General features: G+C 47.4%; 1 protein-coding gene across 4 annotated transcripts; it reads left to right on the top strand.

Moving 5' to 3' along the window:
- Nucleotides 1-125: 125 nt before the first annotated feature.
- Pnldc1 (poly(A)-specific ribonuclease (PARN)-like domain containing 1) lies at nt 126-19,046 on the top strand. Of its 4 annotated transcripts, none has more exons than XM_005390708.2 (19): nt 135-497; nt 1,472-1,529; nt 1,795-1,868; nt 3,910-3,949; nt 4,671-4,794; nt 4,961-5,049; nt 6,720-6,820; nt 8,529-8,605; nt 8,797-8,940; nt 9,939-10,008; nt 10,310-10,395; nt 11,616-11,671; nt 14,516-14,580; nt 14,990-15,043; nt 15,190-15,232; nt 16,637-16,736; nt 17,021-17,196; nt 17,315-17,413; nt 18,506-19,046. In XM_005390708.2, the coding sequence occupies exons 1-19, from the start codon at nt 422-424 to the stop codon at nt 18,567-18,569; spliced, it is 1,596 nt and encodes a 531-aa protein (XP_005390765.1). In that variant the 5' UTR covers nt 135-421; the 3' UTR covers nt 18,570-19,046. The 4 variants fall into 4 exon arrangements, with proteins under 4 accessions (XP_005390766.1, XP_005390765.1, XP_013372780.1 ...); XM_013517326.1 differs by lacking the exon at nt 1,795-1,868 and adding an exon at nt 890-1,018 and having other exon boundaries at nt 140-497; XM_013517325.1 differs by lacking the exon at nt 1,795-1,868 and having other exon boundaries at nt 471-497.
- The last annotated feature ends 3,815 nt before the right edge of the window (nt 19,047-22,861 follow it).

Below are 22,861 nucleotides of genomic sequence, written 5' to 3'. Positions count from 1 at the left end.
TAATAAATATCCCACTAGAGGCACTTAAAAGCAGCTTTTTAATTTTTTTCCTTCTTTCCCTTTAAATATTGTTTGGAGCACCAGTAAGCTGTGCAAATAGAAGTCTAGAATTGAAAGGAAGGCTTGAAAGGAAGCTGCCGGGCTAGTGACCAGGATCGCCCTGACCCATGCCGTACACAGGGATTTCCGCCAGGAGTGGGAGGGTAGGGCGTCCCGGGGCACAGAGGACGTCCTCAGCCCAGCAGGCAGCCCTTGATTACACGCGCCTTTCATCCTTGGGGATATCGTTAAGCTGCAGACCACTGGCAGGCGTGGGGTGGGGCCCAGGCCAGCGTGCGCGAGCCCTTTAAGGCCGGCGAGGCCGAGGCAGGCGGAAGCGGCGAGTGGATGGCAGCGCGCGCCGGCGCCTCCGCGAGCCGCCATGGACGTGGGCGCCGACGAGTTTGAGCAGAGCCTCCCGCTGCTGCAGAAGCTGCTCCGGGAGGCCGACTTCGTGGGTAAACGCGGAGCGGTGGTTGCGGGCCGTTGGCCCGGAGGGGGCTCTGGGCTGGAAGCGGGCGTTAAGCGCCAGGGCGGCCGGGCCCGGGCTCTTGGAGCCGCAGCCGCTCCGCGCCTGGCACCCGGCGGCCGGCGGCTTCAGTTCGCGGCTTGCGGCCTCGACCGCCGGCTCCTGGAGCGCAGAGAGCGGCGGCCGCCCCGCCGCCACTCGGGGATGTCGGGGACGATGGCCGTAGGGCGCGCTGCGTCGCGCCCCCGGTGCGGCCTGAGCCGCGTCCTTGGTCCTTGCCGCTGTCTTGAAGCATTCTGCACGGCCTTTTCCGCAGCAGCTCTAATGCGCTAGGGTAGCTGCCTCAGTGTCCGCAGTTGATTCGAAGCGTTGACCTCCCAGGTCGCTTTGAGTCGGGGAAGAGCCAGACGTCTCCCAGGTGCCATGTCGAGAGAGTAGGGTGGACGTGGGCACACTCGCGCTGAGCCAACCTCTATAGGGGATGGCATCTGGCAGCAGCGTTCGCAGTATGTACGTATGTTTCTGTATGTATTTTCAACCACACCTTGTAAAGACACAAAGAACTGTAATAATTTTTGTTTTGTTTTGTTTTGTTTTGTTTTTGTTTTTTCTTCTGGTGCCGGGAATTGAACTCACGACAGCAAGGCTTGCCTGGCAGGTGCTGTGGCGCTGAGCTAAATCCCCAGCCCCTCGTAATAATTTTTATTTAAACACTTTTTTTTTTTTTTTTTTTTTTTTTGAGGAAGGGTCTCGCAGTGTAGTTCAGGCTGACTTTGAACTCACTATGTAACCCAGGCTGGCCTGGAACTCACAGTGATCCTCCTGCCTCAACTTCCTGAGTGCTAGGATTCCAGGAGGGCTCCACCATGCCCAGCAACACCTCATAATTTGATCCCTCCTTGTTCAGTGTAGAGTGGTGGCATGCTCTGCACCTGGAGACTGTATTTGTTGCCTCCCTTGCAGGTCTGGACATAGAGTTCACTGGACTTCGTTCTAACCTGTCCACGCTCCAGCAGATCAGGTAAAGCTAAAGCTGTCTGGACCCCAGAGAGAGGAGACTCACCCAGGTCCCCTTTGTATAAGACCCTGACTAGGTAGCATTGCTTCACTGACATGCTATTGGCTTTTGTGGCGAAGGGCATTTTGTGTGGGTTGCTTCCACCTATTGGGGGACATAACTGTTGTCCTTAAATGGTAGTGGTGTTTCCTAGTTGCTGTAACAAGGAAAAAATTCCACCCTGATCTGATCTCCTTGCTTAGGGTATGCAATGTATCTTTTTTCACAGCCTTTTTGATTTGCCCTCTGACTGGTACCTAAAGACCCGACAAAGTATTCAGCAATTTACAATCTGTCAGATTGGTGAGTCTAATATTCAGATGTTTATGAGTTGCACAAGAAGATACTTTATTGTTTAGCTGTATGTAGTGGTGCATGCTCATAATCTCAATACTTAGGAGGCTGAAGTAGAAACATCTCAGCAAGTTTGGGACCAGCGTGGGCTACATAGTGAGTTCAAGATCAGCCTGGGTCACATAGTGAGGCCCTTTCTCAAAAAAAAATCCCACTTTATTGTCTTTGTGTTTTTTGTTGTTAAAAATTACTTTTAAGACATCAGGTATCTTTTTGTATTATGTTTATGGGACCAGCACTTTAAAGCAAGTGGAAAAATTTAGCAGAATTTTCTGTGGCTAAATAAGAGTTAAGAAATAATCACTGTCATCTATTCTATCTGTAAAGTAAAAACATGTGCATATATTTTTGTTTTTGTTTTTGTTTCCTTTTGGTTTTTTTGAGGCAGGGTCTCACTGTGTAGTGCAGGCTGGCCTTGAACTACTGACTTATGTGGCCCAGGATGACCTCAAGCTCAGGCAGTCCTCCTGGCTCAGCTTCCGAGTGCTGGGATTACAAGCATGCACCCCCACGCCTGGCCCACATATTTTTTTTAAAAAGAAAATTTATACAAACAAAAGACTGAATATTTTGTATCTTGGGATTTTTTTCTCCAGTTGACAAGGCTGATCGGGCCAGAGATATTTCTATATCAGCACATACAGACTTGTTCATTTTTTGTTTTGTGTTTTGGTCCTGGATTTTGAACACAGGGTCTCATGAGTTCTAGGCAGGCATTCTGTTGAGCCACACCCCCAGCCCAGATTTGTTCATGTTTAACAGTTGTATACTATTACAAACTGAATGTATCTGTTAACTTAGTCCTTAGTAATTCATACTTCTGTTTAACTGTCTGTGTACAGTTAAACAAATTTGCATTGACTAGCTTACAATTTATATATTACTGTACTTTTGTGAATATTTGCATTTTAGGTGCTTCTAGCAATGCAATTGCAGTTCCAGAGTATGTCCATTAGTATATTAATGTATACTGGTTGAGAATGTAGCTTCATGATAGAGTACTTGCCTAGTGTGCTTGAGTCCCCAGGTTTGAGTCCCAGCACTGTTCAAAACCACTTTTTTTTGGATGTACATTGCCAAACTACTCCTCTTCCTATTAACGATCCAAAAATTTTTTAGCAGTTTATACTAACAATAATGAATGTACCTATTAATCTAACAAACGCCTAGTATTATTGATTTGAAAATTTTTTGTCCAACCAGTAGAGGGAAAAAAATTATCTAATTGCTCTTCTGACTTATATCTTATAGTACAGGGCCAACAATTTTTTGGAGGGGCAACAACTTTTTCTGTAAACAACTAGAAGGAAATATCTTAGGTTTTGCTGGAAATGTGATTTCTGTTACAACTACGTACTCAGTCCTGCTTTTGGGAAATCAGCTGTCATTAGTATATAAACCATTTATCATGACTATTGCAATAAAATGTTATTTACAGGAAGAGCATAAGTCACATTGTACAGACCTCTTTTACTATGAGTGACTCTGAACACTTTTTCACAAGTGTATGTGTATTTTCCTTTCTACCCTAGTCCTCTGCTGTTTTTTCTGTTGTGTCTCTTTTTCTTAATTATTTTATTTTTCTTTGAGAAGTATAGGAAATGGCTCCTAGTTATGTTTCTGTTCTCACATTTTGAAATATTTTTTACTTTGGGTATGATCTTTTTTAGTAATATAGGCATTATAAACAGTTAAGTTTCAAAATTTTCTACTTCTTGGCTTTTGGTGTTTCTGCTGGTTACTTAAACTATGAACATGTCAAGATTTCTGTGTTTGAAGAAACAGTTACGTTTTAGTAATTTCAATGCAAATTTCAGTCTGACGGTTGTCATACTTCAAGTCTGTCCTTTTGCTTTTCCAGAGGATGCTTTCTTGTTCTACAACCCACACAGTACCTGTATACAAAGCACTGTTGGAAATGTTTTGTCTTCGTGGTTAACTTCACGTAGCTTTTCCTCGGCATTCATTACTTCTGTTTTCATTCTTCTAGGATTGTCTGTATTCTCCAGTATTGAAGAAGAGTCAAACATGTATGTATAAAGAGCTTTTGCACAACATACAACTCTTGCCCAGGTGTGCTGTACAGCTGCCCCCTTCTGGTCGTTCCTGGGCATCTGAGTCATTTTGCGATTGATGCTGCATGTGCTGTCCCCCTCTGTCTCTTCACCTGTTCCATCCTCTGCAGATTCTGGCTCATCCTCCCGGTTTTCCTCCAAGCCGGACCTTTCTTGTGGGTTCTTTCCCCACCACCCCTGCCCTGCATCTTTCTTCTGCTCTCCATTCAGTGGGCCCTTGTGCAACTTTGTGAAAGCAGTTTGCTCACAAGTCCTGGCCGTCAAGAAGAATGTTCCGTCTGAGGGGCTGGGCCAGTGCGTAGGGCCTGTTTCTCCTCCTGTGTCCTGTTTTCTTTGTTGCTGTGTTTTCTGTGGTGACCTTGTGTCATCTTTGCTTAGCTGGGGTGGCTTCAGCTCCCATCTGTCAGCAGTGGAGGGGGACTGAGTGCAGGCAGAGGTATTTTTGAGGGCCCATCTCTGTGACAGACCGTGTTCCCCAAGGGTAAGAGCGCTGCCTTTTTCCTTTGGCCAGGACTTGAAAGACTGTAGGCATTCAAGTCCTTCCTGGATGAAAAAAAGAGCCCACTGAAACCTGCTCCATGAGCCAGAGGGGATTTTTTGTTTTGTTTTGGTTTTTAATTTTTAATTTAGTTTTTAACTGCTTTTAATCTCCTTATGTTTTTCTTTTTCTTAATAGGTTTATAGCCCATTCGTACAACTTCTTTCTCTTTCCTACAACATTTGGGATTTTGGACACAGAATTCTCTTTCCAGGCATCTAGTGTTCAGTTTTTGAATCAATATGGCTTCAACTATAACAAGGTACTGTGTTTGAGAGGGGGCCGAGTGTGTTCGAGTCTCATCACACTGGCCACACTGCCTGTTTCCTACCTTCTTTCTTAGTTGTTCCTGGGAAACCAAGTGCTTTCCTTCACTCAGGCTCCTTGCCTCAGAGGCCGCGTCTCACTTGTTCTCTTCCTGTCTCTAGTTTCTCAAAAAGGGAATCCCCTATATGAATGAAGAACAGGAGAAGAAAATTAAGCGTAGTATCCTGACAGGGAACTGGAAAGTTCGCAGGTAGGGCTTCTTTCTTACTCGTCTCTCTGTTGCCGTGTTTTCTGTGCTTCCTTCATCTCCTGGGTCTGAGAGTGTGGTGACCTTGTACGCTCTACACTTTGGCCACCTGTGCTCTGGCAGACCTAAAGGCCTGTGCTGTGGGGGATCCATCTGTTGCTGAGGTAAGAAATGACCTCCTGGATCGTCCATTCTTTCCTCTCTCATGTGAACCTCTCACTGCTTTAAGTGGGGTTTCTAGTGTTTAAAAATAAAAAAAAGATTAATTCTTAATTTGTTACTCAAAGACACAGGAGTTCATTCTAGTGCTGGGGTTGGGGGAAACAGCCCTGTTGGACTTGCTAGAAGATGTTATGCTGGGCTCCAGTGTGGCCTTCTGAGGGCTTTGCAGGGTCACTCACAGATAACCTTGACGTACCAGTCATGCAGGGCATAGGCTTTAGCCTGCTGCAGCCCAGCATACCTGACCCTGTGTGGGAGACTCATCTGTGCCCCCTTTTTCTTTGGCCCCTGTGCTAGGCCTGGGTCCTGCAGCTTTGTGCTGCCTGTGCAGGAGTGACAAGTGAGGACCGTAGTATCGGGTGGCAAATGGAGCCAGGGGTTCAGGGTCCAGTGCCATCAGTACTATCAAGTAATTGTTGGTTTTGAAGTCATTTAAGTTCTTTGGGCTTTAGATTTTTTGCCTTTACTGGGAAGGGAATAAATTAAACAGCTGTTAACTCTGAAATATGATTCACAGTTTGGTCCAGATAATGATCTTGTATAATGTTCAGACTTCTTCCCCCCACCCCCACCAATCCTTGATGCTAGTTTTCATATAAAAATACAGGTTTTTTTTCTTTTTGGTAAGGGAAAAACTATGTTGTTTATTTTTTTGTCAGTACTGGGGATCAAACCCAGGGCTGCTCTACTACTGAGTTACCCAGCCCTTTCTTTTTTATTTTTACTAAGATAGAGTCTTGCTAAGTTGCCCAGGCTGGCCTAGTTGCAGTCCTCCTGCCTCAGCTTCCTAAGTAACTGGGATTATACACATGTACCACCAGACCTGGCAGAAATTTGACTTTTTATTTTTTTGGTTGTTTGAGACAGGGTCTTACTGTGTAGTCCAGGCTGGCCTCAAACTTGCTATGTAGCCCAGGCTGGCCTCGAACTTGTAGTGGTCCTCCTCCTGCCTCAGGCTCTCAAGTGCTGGGCTTTCAAATATGTGAAACCATGCCCGGCTAGTAATTTGAATTTTTAATCTTCTGTTGTTTTCAAAGGTAGATCTCAACCTAACAGAATATTCTTCTCTGACACAGGAGAAGGTTTACAAAGCCCTTGCCTTTCTCCTTTTGTTCCAGGCTGGTACATGTACTCTACCCCTTCGATAGCTGTGTAGAAATGATTCTGATAGTACTGCTTAGTATTGGCTAGAGCCTTCTTTCGTTTCTTCTCTACCCTCAGCAGAGCAGACAGGGATTGAATGAATTCCTGGGAACCTGCAAAAAAGATAGGCCAAGGTTTACCTTTCTACTGCATGAAAAGACCTGGAGAACAATTGACCTTTTGGGGTCAGTTTTTATGAGATCACAATGATAAAACTAGCAGGTCTTGAAACTTCTTCTGTTAAGATTGCTTTAGGATTCTGGGGGTGGTTTTCTCCAACATTTCCACTATGATATGCCCATTTTCAGCTCTCTGGATAAAGACCAAGTCAAGGTGGTGATTGATGAGGTGACGAGGTGGCTGGACCTGGCCGAGGAAGGTGACCAGATGACTCTGCCTGGTATCACTGGTAGGGAGCAGGCTGTCCTCCCAGTATGGGAACATGGGGCAGGTCATGTCATGTACCAGAACCCGGGGACACATTAGCTACAGGTCCTGGCCCCACATAACATCTGTTGAGTCTGATGCCAGTGTTTCTCAGCAGACACCCAGTCCTAGGCTACATAATGCAGAGCTGAATTCAAAATCCAAAGCCTTTTCAGCTTACTTTGAATTTCAAAGCAAATTCAAAGGAAGGAAGTCAAGATCATTCAGGAGCCATCCTTTGGATTCCTCCTGAGTGCTTTCTGTTACTGCCTTTTGTTAATCCCTGCCCCCCACCCCCCACACGTGTCCCCTTGTGGCAGTTCTCAGAGCCTCGCCTGTGGACCTTGTTGGTCTCTGAGACCCATTGACGTGCTGTTGTCTTTGCAGCATTTTCCTGGGTCCTGTAGTGATGGGGATTGAACCTGCTAGCATTTTAGCAAGAACCAAATTTCCTAGGAGCATCAAATTATGCTGGTAGTCATTGCATTCTTTGTTGCCATTCTCAGTATGTATGTATGTATGCATGTATGTATGTATTTTGTTTATCTCTTTGAGACAGAGCCTAGCTATGAGGTTCAGGCTGGCCTTGAGCTCACTTTGTAGCCCAGGATGGTCTTGAACTTGCAAGGATCCTCCTGCTTTAGCCTCCCAAGTGCTGAGATTACAGGCGTGTGCCACCACTCCTGACTTTTTTTTAAAAAAGCCAGTTTAACCTCCTTGGTGAGGAAGTTATAACTCGTAGTTTTATTAAGTCTTCACTTTTGAGTTCTCCTTGTTTAAATATTCTGTGTCAATTTAAGTATAGAAAAAATAGAAGTATACCAACAACATTGCTTCAGTGCTTCTGTTGAAAAAAAGCATTTTGCATTTTTTTGAGTTGAGAACTGGAATAGGCCGGTAAGATTTAATGTTACAGTGCTAGAAAGTTTACTAGTAATGGGTTTAGACTGCATAGAACAGCCAATCTTTAAAACTACCATGTGTTGAATTTACATAGTATTAAAAACACTCAAAAGCCATTTGATAAGGCTATTACCTCTTCCCTTGTCCATTTACCCATCTATATATTTGAGTTTTCTCTATATACTTCAGTGACCACAGCATATCACAGAAGATTAGCAGCTTAAATACAAAAGCAGATGTGATTTCAGCTAGGTGCAAAAATGTGAAACAATGTCACACTTTAAAAAATTGCAGTGCTGGGGATGAAACCCAGGCTGCACTCTAGCCCTGAGCTACATCTCCAGCCCCTTTTACTTTTTATTTCGAGGCAAGGTCTCTAAGGTGCCCAGCATGACCTTGACCTTGTGATTCTTCTCCCTCTGTTAGCTGCAATTACATGCGCGTGCCACTATGCCTGGCACTGTGTCACTCTTCCGGTTAATTTTGTTTTTTTGGAAAATCGTTTTTTCATAAATTTAAAAATTGAAAATTTTAAAACCTATACTCAGAAGTCTTTGCAGTCCCCTACTTGAATGTCCCTGAGATGAGAAACTGAGAATGCTGCCCTGGAACACAGTGACAGGCCATGTGACATCATGTGGCTCACAGGCTCGGGATCCCTGAGAGCTGCCTTTCCACACAGTACCTTCGTCTTCCAGCGTCTTGGCAGCTTCTATTCTCAGGCTTCTCTCATGGAGAAGGTGCATTGCTGCTACAGGTCTGTGTATGCTTTGTGTTTCCTTGGGCAGGGTTCCAGGCCTTTGAGGTGCAACTGGTGCTGAGGCAGGCCCTGCCCAACATCTGGACAGTGCTGAGAGATCAGGGGGTGAGTTTGCTCCTGGGAATGGGCGTCTTTAGCAGTTCTATCGCCTCTCATTCAGCCTTATGTGCCCCCTGTGAAAGGCTTCTCTCACCTGTTCCTGTTTTCTTCCTTTCATTTTGAGACAAAGAGCCTTTTTCTAGACTTGATTTCCAGTAACCCAGGTTCTGGACCATTCCTCTGTTCTTTTATTTCAGGTGATAGTGAAGAAGGTGAGCCAGCAGCATCGCTGGTACCTTGAGCACGCCTCTGGTGATCGAGACAGCTGTTGGAAGGAGCAGATTCTTCTCTCTGCAAGGGGTTTTTCTGTCTTTTTCCAGATGCTGGTGCAAGCCCAGAAGGTAGGGAAAAACAGCTTTTTCTTAGATTTCACTGTCCTTTGTATTTCTGGCTGTAGGTGTTGAAGGGTCCTTTAACAGTAAAATTAGATTTCTTTTTTTTTTTTTTTTTTTTTTTTTTCCAGTACCGGGAATCAAACTCACGACCTTGCACTTGCCAGGCAGGCGCTGTGCCCCTGAGCTAAATCCCCAGCCCCTAGATTTCTTAAAATGAGTGATTCCTTCTTATTGATAACTGGCTTCATGGTCCTAACCTCATTTTTACCAAATGATGGCTTAATTTGTTCTTTTGTTTTGTTTTGGTTTTGGTACCAGGAATCGAACTCAAGGACCTTGTGTTTGCCAGGCAGGTGCTTGTGCCACTGAGTATATCCCCAGCAAGGCAATGCTTTTTTTTTTTATAATGGGTTAATTTGGCAAAGGACTATACATGTGAAATATTACTTTCTTTGTCCCTTTCAGTAACACAAGGATTTCAACACTAATTACCTAAAACTATTTGGGAGAACCACATATATTTGTTTCACAGTGTAGATTCTTAACTGGGCATGGTGGCACATGTCTGTAATCCCAGCATGGGGAATGAGGCAAGAGAATCACCCTGGGTTCAAGGCCAGGCTGAACTACATATCGAGACCCTACTTAAAGAAGAAAACAAGAAATCTGAACACACAGTTGAGATTCTCATTGCAGACCCTGTTTGGAAGCCCTTCTGTCCCCTCCCTGCCTTCTCCCCTCTAAGCAGTCCTGCCACCTTACCTGGGAGTGAGACTAAGGATGGAATTATCAGGTGACCAGAATCACAGTTGGCTCTGAAGCTACATCCTTTGTAAGAAACTACCAGTAGTCTATGGCAATGATGGCGAACCTGTTAGAGCTTTCAACAATACTAACAGCCCACTGCAGCATGTGTGCCATAGGTTCATCACCACTGGTGATGGTGTCTGTCTTTATTATTTTTAAAATTTCATTTGTCTCACCTGTTGATTTATTCCAAGTAGCCCTTGGTGGGGCATAACATGATGATGGATCTGCTGCATCTCCATGAGAAGTTCTTCAGACCCCTCCCAGGTAAGGACAGATCTGTTGCTCCATTTCTTACTTCTGTCTCTCCCTCTTGCATCCCATTGGCTGGAGTTTCTTACACTGCATTAGCTGATGTTGGCAATGAAATATCTTGAGTTTAATAGAAAACCACTGGCCTGTACCATTAGACGTGGTGATGGCAGCTTGTTTTCAGATTTGAAATCCTTGACAGTTAGGATTTAGGATGCTTTTAATTTCTGTTTTGTCTGCAAGGGTAGAAAGTGGTTCTTTCCCACTTTTACCAACAAACTAACTCACTTTTTACTATTTGAATCTTTCTCCTCAGAAAGCTATGATCAGTTTAAACAGAATATCCACAACCTATTTCCTGTTCTTATTGACACCAAGAATGTTACAAAGGATATCTGGAAGGTAATGAATAGAATTTACTTTGGGGTAAGGACTGCTCTTTTGCATATTGGAACACTTAGTGCTTTCTCTTGCTCTAATTTCTCTTTGAATTCTCTTATAAAACTGGGATTAGCTAGGCATAGTGGTGGATGCCTGTAATCCCAGAATTTGGGAGGCTGGGGCAGGAGAACTGCCATGAGTTTAAGGTCCGAACTACATAGCAAGACCCTGTCTAAAAAAAACCCAAACCATACAAAACACAGCAAAACCAAAACGGAATCAATTTCCTTTCATGTTTTTCACCTGCGGGTCATCATATTAGCTTATATATGATTTTTTTCTCTCCCTCATTCAAGTTCCCAGGTTTTGAGTTGTTTGTATGTAATTGTGCTTCACATGGCACAATGGAACATTTTATTTTGGAGCTTGGTGCATTTTTTGTGAACATTTTGGACGTGCCTACAGAGCACCAGGGTCAGGTCCCCCTTGGAAAGTGTCGAGAAGTGTCACCTGTGCCATAGTCGTGGGTTCTCACCCTGACAGTGCGTGAAAAACCCCAAGGAGCTATAAACTGGCCCATTAGTCCACCTGTCTCCACTGTGTGTTAGGGTAGGGTCTAGGAGGGGGCCAGGCAGTGTTCTGACAGTCCCCGTGTGATTCTGGTGTCGTCGGGTTGTACACTATATGTGGAGAAAGGACCCGGCTGCTTTAAATGCTGCCTAGAAGCAAGAAAAGAGAAAGGACTCAGATCAGTGTTTTAAACACTTACAGTAAGAACCTAGAATGGGTTATTCAAGAAGGGAGCCAGCAGATGGGAGCAAGGGAGCTTTTCATATTTGTGTTCCATGTATTTCTGGCTGTGCCAAACTCCTGAGGCTCAGTGACTCTCCCATGGCCCTTTCATCCCACGTGTCCTGTGACTTGCCCCAGTCCCCATTCAGTGCCTCTGATTCCTGTGTTTGCGGAACCCTTTAACCCTGTCTGCTGAGAGGGACGGTGTATGTTGTGTTGGTGGCACTTCACTCCCGCCTGGCACAGGGAACCCTTCTAGGGCGCCTAGGGTGTGGGTTCCTTGACACTGTAATTAAGGAATAACAGTGGGCGAGATATGCGAAGAGGAAGAGAAGCCTACAGGAGCCAGCATTGTCCAGGTTACTTTAGGTCTTTGGTAAGACCGAAAGTAGATGATGGCCAGAAACACAAATGTTTTGTTCTCCCTGATTTGTTTTCTATAATTGCAGGAACTGCATTTCCCACGGGTTTCCAACCTCTTGGAAGTATATGAGGTGCTGAGCAGGTGAGGGGGTATTTCTCGGGGCGCTTCTGCAGCAGGGCTGGGCGTGCTGGGTGCTGCACCTGTGCTCAGACCAGGCAGCCCTCGGGCCCCATTTCCCAGAAGAGAGGAAGAGGCCGGAGGCAGGAGTCTCTCAGCTCCCTGCCCTGTTCTTCTGCCATCTTTCTTATCTCTTCTGTCACAAGCAAACAGAGGTACCTTCTGTGTGAGCCAGGTGGGCAGGACCCCTGACCTCCTCCAGCCCCCCTTGCCTTACCCTGGGGTCTTCAGTCTCCCCCTCAGTTTTTTCAGCTCCAACACTTAAAAACCAAGCCAAGCATGGTGGTGCATACCTGTAATCCCAGAACTCTGGGAGGCAGAGACAGTCATAAGTTAAAACTCAGCCTCAGAAAATCAGCAATTTAATGAGACTGTGTCTCCAAAAAAAAAAAAAAAAAGTGCTGGGGTTACACCTCAGTGCAAGGCCTTGGGTTCAGGCCCCATTACCGTGCAAAAGTGGGGCAGGGGTCTGTACTGGAAGCCATGTGCTAGGGTAGGAGACTGAGCTGGTTGCTACATCTGTGATCAGGAGAGGGAGGCAGTGGGGAGGTGTCTGCTTCTGTTGCCTGGAGATACGGTTATAGCTCTGCTCTTGGTAGCGAGCCTAACCTTCACCATCGGGATTTCTTGCCCTGGATGAATTGCCCCCTGCCTGGCTGCCATTCACACACCTACCTGTCTCCTAACCATCAGGGTGATAGCTGAAAGGGGTTCAGAACAGGGTAGGGCCAAGTGCTCTGCAGCCCTGGTCTGTGTAGCTGCCCTCCTGAATTTTTTTTGTTGCGGGTAGGATGGGTGGAGTCTCTCATCTGTTCCTATGTGTCCCTCTCCTCATCTCTTCACTTCTGTCTTGAGCCCCCTCTTCGACCTTCCTCTGCTCCTTACTGTGTCCAGGGACCCCTTGGTGATCCTGCCCTCTTGTCACCTGCAAGAACCTTCAGCTGGACATTTGCCTGTGTCCCACAAGCCCATGCCAGTGTCTAGAACATGTGCCTAAGCCTTTCTGGTCCTCAGGCACAACTCCTGGGACCATGTGTTCATGGGGTGGGGACCAGAGAGACCAAGTTTTCTTTTCGTTTCTTTTCTTTGCCACTCATTTGTTTAGTGAGTCACCTTGAAAAAATGGTATGATCTCTCTGCTTCAGTTTCACCCTCTGCAAGACAGGAGAACAAAACCCTTTGTAATTCACAGCTGTTGAAGGCTTAGGTGGATTTGTCCCTGTGGGAGGACTTAGAACAAAGCCTTGCTCTTAGTCCATTTCATTCAGTGTTAGCAGAGGCTGTCACTGTTACATTTGTATTTTGTTTTTTGAGACGGGATCTCACTACGTAGCCAGGCAAGCTTCTGCCTCAGCCTCCTCAGTGGTGGGATTCCTAGTGTAACTGCAGATGACTTGGCCACCATTCTTTTAGATGACCTTTGTGATGCTTGCAGCTACTTATGCCTTATGCACAGGTGCAGTCATCAGACCTGCTTTACAGAAGAGAAATGTAGGGCTCGGAGAGACTCAGCCCCCAGAGTTCTGAGAGGTTTTGTGGTAAGGCAGAGACAGGGAGATTTTTATTCTTGGGTGCTGTCACCATCCCTGCTGTCCCAGAGCCAGATGGTCTCAAGATGTATTTGTCAGTTAAGTCCAAGTAATGGGGCCTGGGGATGTGGCTCAGTGCCTTGCATGGACAAGGCTGTAGGTTTGATCCTCAGCACCACAAAGGAAAACAAACAAACAAACAAAAAAAACAACAAAAACCACAAAAAAGCCAAAATTGCTATTCCAGAAACCTCTGCATTCTCCCTTTCTCTGCATGTTCAGAGGCATTGCTGTTGTTCCAGTCATGGTGGCAGCCCTCACGGATATCCCAGCCGATGTCCTGTCCTATTTTATTTCCCACACTGCCACTTATGTGATCTTTGAAACTATCTGGGCAGTTTCATGGACAGATCTTTTGGTGCTTCCTGCAGCCCCTCTTGTCATAGGAGCTCCTCCCTGGCCTGGGCCTGCTTTTCATGTGAGGCTTTGACCATGCTTCCCTGGTCAGGCCTAGGTCTGTTTCCTGTCACTGCCCATCCTTGCTTTGGCTTGAAATGCCTGTCATTACCCTGTTACTCAGCTAGGTGAGTTCCTGTGGCTTGGGCCTCTGCTTTAGTACTCCCTGCTTGAGGAAGCCTTTAGCCCCAAGGGCTGTGGAGTCGCTGTCGGAGGCTCAGGTGTTGTATTCTCCGGACACAGACACAATATATGTTTGTCACTCAGGCCGTTAGACAGCAAATTTGGAGAGCAGAGGTAGTGTCCTGTTTGTCTTGGTGCCTGGGCTCAGGCTACGAGTTTGTTAAATGCCCAGAATGGTCCAGTTGGAGCATTTTGCATAGCTGATCCTTTAAAAAATTTTTTATTTATTTCACATAGCCAATCTTTCACCTGATCTATTGCCTAGTTATCAAGACCATATCTGTCCCTGTCTAGAGCTGTGGCTTTTAAAAATGTATGTGCTAACTGGGTGTGGTGACAAATTCCTGTAGTTCCAGAACTTTGGGAGGCTGAAGCAAGAGTCTCCCAAGTTTGAGCCCATCCTGAGCTGTATCTCAAAATAAGATAAAAAGATCCAGGGATATAGTGTGAAGAGCCCTGGGTTCAATCCTCAGTACTGCAAAGAACAAAAGTGTGTGTATGTATATGTACACGCACGTGTGTCTGAATGTGCAAATATATGTGTTGTGTGTACACACACGCTGAGGACATACGTTTATAATTTAAGGGGCTAGGAAGAGAGTAAGAAAGGATTGTTTGTCTTACTTTGTTTCTCTAATAGTAACTTGAATCCCACCAAGGATTCTGCACCAGTGATTGTTCATGGAAACAAATGTGAGAAGTATGGTATGTCCCCTCCCACCCCGTGGGCTGAGCTGAGGACTTCTGGACCCCGGTGCCCTGGGTGGCAGGCCATGGGAGTATACACGGGTTCCCTCCACTGCCTTCCTTGCCCTGCTCCCCACACTCCTGCCTCCTAGATGGGCCATCACAGATCATGTCAAGGCCAGGAGCTGCCTATTTCCTCCTTGGTGTGGGGTCTAGCCTGCCAGGAAGCTCTGGGTTGTGGGGCTTCCTCACTTGGGGAGGATGAGGTCAAACTGACTTGTGAGCAGAAAGCGGGGCACACAGCACTGGCGGCCATGTGTGCTGCTGCTGCCATGAACATTGATCTATGCTGGGGAGAGGGCTCCTTTCCCCAGGCCGTTTCTAATAGCTGCTCACTGTCTCTCCTATGTCTGGGGAAATGCTTCAGCCAAGACCAAGTATCCCCATGAAGCAGGCTATGATGCCTTCCTGTGTGGGTCAGGTAAGAGTTGTGGTCCCTTTTAGAGGAGACCTACTTTCATTGGTGTTAAGCCGTTGCTGTCCCTAGGTTCTTGTTTACTTCATGTTGGGTTGAGCCTAACAGGAAATTAGGGTCCACGCTATTACACCTCTAGCTTTTCTTTCCAGTTCTTTTGAAAGTGGCGCACCTGCTCCTACAAAGAATACATGGGTGAGTGTCTCTTCCTTTCATCCTGTTGCTCATTCCACAGTCAGGACTTAATGAGTGCTTGTTAGCCAAGACTTCCTGGGTCCCACAGTCACCAAAGAGAAGCTGCCATGTCACATGGGTAGATATCATGCCTCTACCTGGGCAGCAGTCAGCATAGGGGCTGCAGACGTGTGGGCTTCGTCCCTAGGGGCCCTGTCCCACCACCCCTGACTGCTTTCTGGGTGGGTCATGGCTTCTGTTCCTTGTCTTCGAGTTGGGAGAATTCACTGATGTCAGGGGACCCAAGCAGGGGGCTTCAATGTGGGTTATAATAAATAATACTTGCCTCAGTTATGTCAGGCTTGGTGTGTTTCCCTATCAGTTACCTACATATGTCCTTGAAACTGTAACTCATAGCAAAGGAGGAGGACAAGGAGTTCAGGCTGCTGAACATCGTTGGGGTTCACACAGGTGGGGCAAAGACAGTGATTTGGAGTACGGTACCCCAGAGCATCCCTGATTCCTCCAGCACATGATACACCAGAACCAAATGCACATTTTACACACATGTCCTACAGCATTGTCCTAGGGCTGGATGTTTGTAGCACTTAGCAGGCCTGGTGAAGGAGCTAATCACAGCTGTAACCTGTTCCTCAGGACGTCTTAGGAACTACTGCCTGTGTTTGCCAATTTGGGCAGTGGTATGATAAATACAAATATTCTGTGGCACATTGATGTAAGGCTTATGACTTATGTGAGAAATCCGCCAGCCGTCTCCCTTGTTCCTGCAGTTTGATAGTGTTCAGTGCCCACTGGTAGGTGGCAGGTGGTAATGTGCTGGGTAGGGAGGTTGCTGACCTCGGCAGAGCCCCTCCATGGCTGGCCTGGGGCCTTTCACCCTGTGTTTTCATTGGTCCTCATGACCTAGAAGCAGTGCTGGCTTTAGAGAGGTCCATGGCTTCAGGCCTGGCCGATGCCCTGGCTTGAGCTGCTCTCAGGACCTGAACTTGGGTGGTACCTGGACAGAGGGGGGCTGTGGCCGAATGAGACTCTGGGGAAGGGGTGACCATTTAGAATCAAGGGTGACATGGCATCAAGGGATAATAAAGTGGCACTTCCTCCAGACAGCAGCCTCTCGACTGTTTCGAGCCTGTTGCAGTGCTGGTCAGAAGAGGGCTTGTCCCCAAACTGCCCCAAACCATGGGTGGTGACTCTCCAGAAACTCTGCTTCTGTTCGGGCTCTTGAGAGGGCACTTCAGCCGGTTGGAGGAAGCCCCGTGACAAAAGCTCGGGACTCACAAGGGGTCGAAGGGAGAGTGGCTCGGGCAGTAGCCCCCTTCTGTCACCAGTTCTGTAGCTGTGGTTGAGGAAATGTGAATAAACGCTCGTGTGCCTGAGCGCCCTGGGACTTCTCTGTCTGTGTAGCGATGTTTCCACGTCTGAGCCCTCCTTCCCGCAGTACCTCGAGGTGCTGGCTCCTTATGTGAATCAAGTGAATCTTATCCGAGCGGGGGTCCCTAAAATTGTGAGTAGGTTTCATTCAGTCACCTCAGCTGATGGTGGGAGGTGGGCTGGTGTCCCCAGGGATGTGCTAGCGGGGTTTCAAGGGCACCGAAGTAAGAGCTGGAGGTGTCCACACCCCGAAAAGCTTTCTTTTTATTCTTATTTTTCCACCAAAACCCCCCTGACCTCGCCGCCCCCCCCCTGCTCCCAGCCCCTGTCAGAGCCTTCGCTCCTCCGGTGCAGCATTTTCAGCCATGTGCGATGTAGTAACAATTGCGGGAAGTCTCTTTTGTTCATGTTTCCTAGAACTTCACAGGCCCGGATTACCCCAGTGTCCGGCCGCCCATCCTCATCCTCACCGTCAGGAGGTGGCCTGGGCTCAGTGAGCAACAAGTCTACAGCGAGTTCCAGAACCTCTGCAAGTTCGATGTCAGACGGCTCACTCGAAGCCAGTTCTTGCTCCTGACCAATAAGTTTAAGGAGTAGGTGCCTCTGAGCCCACCTCGGCCTGTGTCCCCACCTCACTGCCTGTCCCCTCCCAGCCAGTGCAGCAGCTGGTGTGACGTGTTGCTTGCTGACCCAGGTGAACTTCTTTGGCAGTGTCCGCAGTGTCCTGAAGGAGTACAGGTGCCACCCAACCCTGCAGATATCCCTGTACCGATACTGGAGACACTCCCCTGATGTCAACTGCGTGCTACGGTAAGCACGCAGCCTGAAACTGCTCTTTGCCTGTTTGGGTCCCTGATTGGTCTGATTCATGCTACCTCACTAGCTGGTCTTGTCTGTCAAGGAGGTGTCCACAACTACAGTGAACAGAAGTTTGTTTAGTACATTCTGCAAATAACTGTGCATCTGCAGTGGTGGGTGCCTCTGTGCGCTGTACGGATTAATGAGTGAGTAAAATCAGAGTCCCACGAGCGAGCCAGTGGAGGTGAAGACAAACATAAGTGAGTGCACTGTCTGTGTGAGGGACAAATGTTTGTTAAAGATGAGCAGGTGGCGGGGGCAGTCAAGGAAGGAGGGCTGGGCTCCAAGGAGCTTTTGGAGAGGTCTTATTAAAGACTCAGGGGAGGGAGTGAGCCAGGCAGGGCGCTGTGGGGGCAGAGCATGGGCTAGGAGGCAGTAGGGCAAAGCCTTGTTGAGGGCCCCTGGAGCCACCGTGAGCAGAACAGGCAAAGAGGAACTGGTCCTGCTCTGCTGGGGCTGCACAGGTGAGGATCGTGGGCCTTGGAAGATTGAGGATCTTGGAAGAAGTAAGGGACCACTAGGGTCTGGACAGAGGAGGGACAGATCCAGCTTGCATTTTCCAAGCATTGCTGTCAGGTGCCAAGGTGGGCTGCAGTTGAGGCAGAGAGCAGGGCGTGCAGTGTGGCTGTGGCTTGGTCCTGCCTGGCTGCCCTGGGGATGGTGAGGGGAGCCAGCAACAGACCCAAGATGGGCCAGGGATGCATGCAGGGTTTGGGGCTGAGCAACCAGGAAGACGGACGTATACCTTTGAGGGTTCTGGTGTATTGGTGGGAGCCATCCCTGTAGTGGGCAGCACTGTGGGAGAAAAACTTTTGGCATCCCTGTGTTCTTCTGCCAACCTCTGATCTAAGTCAGCAGAGAAATCCCAGCCATTGACTGGGAGGCAGAACTTCAGTGTTGGCCTCAGGGGAGTGATGGAAAGAAAGTAGTTTTGGGTGAATGGAGTTAGGACAAAGGGTGACTGTATGGTGCTTGCAGCCCTGCAGAGTTCACATGCAGACCTTGCCCTGCCGGGCCTTTCTCATCCTTGTCGTTGTCTTGCAGAGTCTGTAGCATCGTTGCTGCCTGGGCCCTGCTCGGATTTCTTCTGGGAAGATCCAGCCGCTGAGTGCAGCCAGCCTCTGGAAGCCTCTGTCCCTTTTTATCCCCAGTCCTTCCTGGGATGGCCCCTCTGGATTTTCTGTAAATCCTATTTTGTTTGCATGTGGATCTGCATGGTCTTTACTGTCACTTTTGTTGTTTTGAGAGTGAAATTCTGTGTATACCATAAATGATGAAGAGATTCTTGTATAGAATACCTTTGTGTGTGGCCACCACTTTCTGTGTGTAACTGGGAGAAGTCATGGCCTCTGGTGATTTAAGCCAGTGCTCTGGCATCTCTAGAACAGACGGTTCATCAGGAGCCACCCACCAAATGAGTGAAAGGCCATGTCATTTATGGGAGAGAAATTAATGACCAACAGCTGTTGGGGATTTAGGTCTGAGAAAGAGCTTTTTTCATGAAGGGAAAAAGTAAAGCTTGGAAGAATTTAATGACATGCACTGGTAACATTTTTGATAAATAAAGTATCTCAAACCATTAAAATGTTCATACTTGTAATGATGAAAAATACCCCTAACAGATATTATTCTTGAAAGTGAGACTCTAGTCAAATGTTCTGCTTCCCTCGTAACCACCCACACTTCTCCCGGGAAGGTCAGTCACTTTTCCTGGAAGGGTCTGAACTTAGCTGGGCTCTTTGCTCAGCTGTGAGCTTCACCTGAGGATTCTGAAAAGCCTTAATTTAGTCTGGTATTTTTCTCTAAAGAACTGAAATATTGTGGCAGTTTGAAATTTCATCTTTGCTTCCTTTCTTTTCTTTTTTCATCTCTTCTTTCTCTCTTTAATTGAATCCCTATCCTTTGCGCTGAGCTAGATCCCCACCCCTTTTCTGTTTTTAATTTTGGGACAGTGTTTCACTAAGTCACTAAATTGCCCAGGCTGGGCTCAAACTTAGGATCCTTGTGCCTTAGCCTTCCAGAGCGCTGGGATTATTGGAGTGAGTTACCACACTTGCTTTGAGAGAGCTGCTTTTCTAGCAATCATACCTGTCCTAAGAGGTGTAAGAGATGTGACTGTATAAGATCTAGGGCAGCTTGTAATCAGATGACCCAGCTGTGTCTTCAACGCAGGGTATTTGGATTTTGCTTTGGACTTTCATTGAATTGTAAGGCTAAGGAGAACTCCTCTTCCTGTGATTTTGGGCCCTGCTGCAAATCTCCATGCATGCACTGCTTGCCTGCTTGTCCATCTGCTTGGACCATTTTGGCTTCACAGGAGAAGGGGCCTTGGCATTGCTCACTGTCCCACATAGTCCACTGGCACTGGCAATCTCTGCCCCTCTCTGGCTCTGGCCCTTCATCCCCTTCTGCCATGCCTTTGGACAAGTGTACTGTGTCCCCTGCCCTCCTCCAAGTACCCTTGCAAGGCCCTTGGTGCCCACACCAGTCTGTATAGCGACCTCGCATCTCTCCACTTCTCTCTACCCTGAGCCTCTGGGTGCTTCTCCCTCTGATACCCTCAGTCTCTCAGGTCTTGGTGTTCGAAAACAGCACTGTTGGCCCTGTGGCAGCACAGCCCTGAAGTCTGCTGTCCAGCTGCTGAGTCTGTCCTTTCCCAATTCCCCTGCTAAGCTTCCTAGATTGTCCCTAACAGCCCAGCTCCTGATGGCAGAAGAACAAATGTTCCCTCTCGAGTTGCCTTGCCTGAGAAGCACTGACCAAAGCCACCACTCTTCCAGCTCCCTGCTTGCCCCAACCTGTTCCACCCTCCACTCTGTGCCCAGCCTTGCTCACTGCCCACTGCTGCTGCCTGCACCACCAGCAGGGACAAAGGGCCATCTCGGCTCCGACAGCCCTGTCTACCTCACGTGTGGGCAGGGGCCAGGAGACAGAAGTGCAATTTGTTCTGCAGTTTGTACCAAATCCCCAAGCCCTTGACTTTCACAACTGGTGTCCTGCATCTCTGCTGTCTGTCCCCATGTGCAAGCTCTCCTTAAGTTCATGGTTTTTCTTCCTCCTCCATCTGCCTGGCTCATTCCCTTGAGTCGCTCCTTTGACATCATCTTTTGGTTCTAGGTTGTCACTCTGCTTCCTTTAGCAGGTGTCAGGGACCCGTCCTGAGTATGGGGACCTCACGCCTACTGGGGCATCTGGCACTTTGGGGCTGTCACCTGCATGGCCCAAACAGGTGGACACTAGGTCGCTGGACTGTGGAACCTGCAGCTGCTCAGTGTCTGCAGAGGGTAGGTACAAGCTTGCCTGAGGCTCTACCTCTGGGCTGTTTTTGAGTTATCAGGTGTTGCACAGATGTGTTATCAGCTTTCCATTACTGTAACAAATGCCTGAGATAATCAACTTACAAAGGGAATAGGTTTATTCTGGCCCATCAATTTAGAGGTTTCAGTCCATGGTCATTTGTCCTATTGCTTTGGGTGCATCATGGCTGGTGAGGTGAGCAGAAGCCAGTCCCACCTCATGGTCAGGAAGTGACAAAGACTGCAAGGAGGGGCCAGTGACCTAAAAATCACCTACTAGGCTGCATCTCTTAAAGCTTCTGCCACTGCCCAATAGTGCCCCCTCCCCTGTGAGGGAACAAACTTTCATTTAGCACATGGGCCTTGGAAGGGCGTTTCATAGTCATCGTGTAGGCACTTTAATGGTGGCACTGAGTCTCATCACTTTGCATAACTGATGGTCCTGTCTGCAAGAGAGAGAAGGGACAAGTGGCAACCCCTAAGTCTCCACCCCCAGAGTTATTTCCACTGGTCCTGGGTCCAGATCCTGTAGAGGTGAAGTAATTCCAGATCCTTGCTCTTTTTGAACCTTGCAGTTTTGTAGTTTCAACTGCCTTACATTTTTAGTGTGAGAAAGATTGTGACTACAAATAGTCTTAAAATTAGTCATACCCCCATCCCCACCTCTGCCTTGTGGTCCTGGGGATTGAACCCAAAGAGCACTGAGCTACATCCCCAGCTCTTTCTTTTGGAGGGAGGTTGGACTGGGGTTGTTCTAAGGCAAGTTGCCTGTGCTGACTTCAAACTTGGAAATCCTCCTGCATCAGCCTCCCAAACAGCTGACATGTGCAGCCACACCCAGCTAACCTTTCTCATCATGTCCTTTAGGTACTGCCTCACTTTAGGTTGCTATTGCAAAAGCACCATAGGCTGAGTTAGTGGCCTAAATGACAGATACTTAGCTCTCTCAGTTCTGGAGGCTGGAAAGTCCGACATCAAGGTGCGAGCTAATTCACTTCTTGCTAAGGACTCCATTCCTGGCTTGCAGGGCATGGTGTATTAGTCAGATTTGCATCACTGTGAGCAAATACTTAAGATAATTGAAAGGATGGTGTTATGGTTTGTGTCTGTGTGTCCCCCCAAAGCCTTGTGCAGTCATTGGGTGGGGTGGGCTTCTAGAGTTTATGAGTGATTCATGGTCCAGTGCTGGAATTGTGGATGTGAGTGCTACACCTGCCCTGGAGCGGGTTACTTTGCATACAACATATGGGAAGGAAAGAGGCTACCTGCCGCCCCTCCTCCCTTTTGCTTTTGTTGTCTTTGCTATCTTCTGCCACCATGAATGGTTGTCCTCTGCCGTGTGCCACTCTGTCTTGGAGCCAGCCAAGTGGGGCTGAAACCTCCACAAACTGTGAGCTAAATAAACCTTTCCTTCCTTAATTTTGAGTGTCAGGTATTTTGTCTCAGCAATGAGAGAAAAGTAACCAAGACAGAATTTGGTACCAGAGAAGTAGGGTTGTTGCTGTTACTGTACCTGACCATGTGGTTCAAGAGTGTTTGGAAATGGCTTGTGGGAAGAGTTTGGAAAGGTTTGGAGATGTCACCTGAAAGAGAAGCGCTAGAACACCTTCAGCTGTTCTGCAAGGGAGATTCTGATCAGAGCTCAGATCAGAAGGCTGATACAAATCGTGCCAGTAAAGACCAGGTTTTGGAGGTTTCTGCTGGGAAGAAGGAATGCTTTGGTTGTTGGACTCCAGATGATGTTTTGTGGCTTGGCAGAAAGTTTGTCTGCATTTTGCTTGTGTCCAGAGACTTTTCCTCGGACTGAGATTAAGGGCGGTGGACTGATTAATCTGGCAAAAGAAATTTCCAGGCAGTCGAATGTTGGGGCAGTGGTATGGCTACTGTTGGGGGCTTTTAGCCAGATTTATGTTGCGAATGAAGAGCAAAATATTATCTGACCACAGTGCAGTGAAATTGGAAATTAACAACAAAAGGAACTCCAAAAACTCCATAACACTTGGAAATTAAACAACAACCTCCTGAACAACCAATGGGTCACAGGAGAAATTCAAGAGGAAATTAAAAAATACCTACAAACAAATGAAAATGTAAATACAACTTA

Source organism: Chinchilla lanigera, unplaced genomic scaffold, assembly GCF_000276665.1.
Source record: "Chinchilla lanigera isolate Chin_1 unplaced genomic scaffold, ChiLan1.0 scaffold00038, whole genome shotgun sequence".
Lineage (NCBI taxonomy): Eukaryota > Metazoa > Chordata > Mammalia > Rodentia > Chinchillidae > Chinchilla > Chinchilla lanigera.
This window is presented reverse-complemented; position numbering and strand designations above follow the sequence as displayed.

Coding starts and splice junctions, on each gene's coding strand:
- Pnldc1 (XM_005390708.2), top strand. CDS start 422: ATGGACGTGGGCGCCGACGAGTTTGAGCAGAGCCTCCCGCTGCTGCAG. Junction 5,050..6,719: donor GGGAACTGGAAAGTTCGCAG/GTAGGGCTTCTT, acceptor GCCCATTTTCAG/CTCTCTGGATAAAGACCAAG. Junction 10,009..10,309: donor GTTCTTCAGACCCCTCCCAG/GTAAGGACAGAT, acceptor CTTTCTCCTCAG/AAAGCTATGATCAGTTTAAA.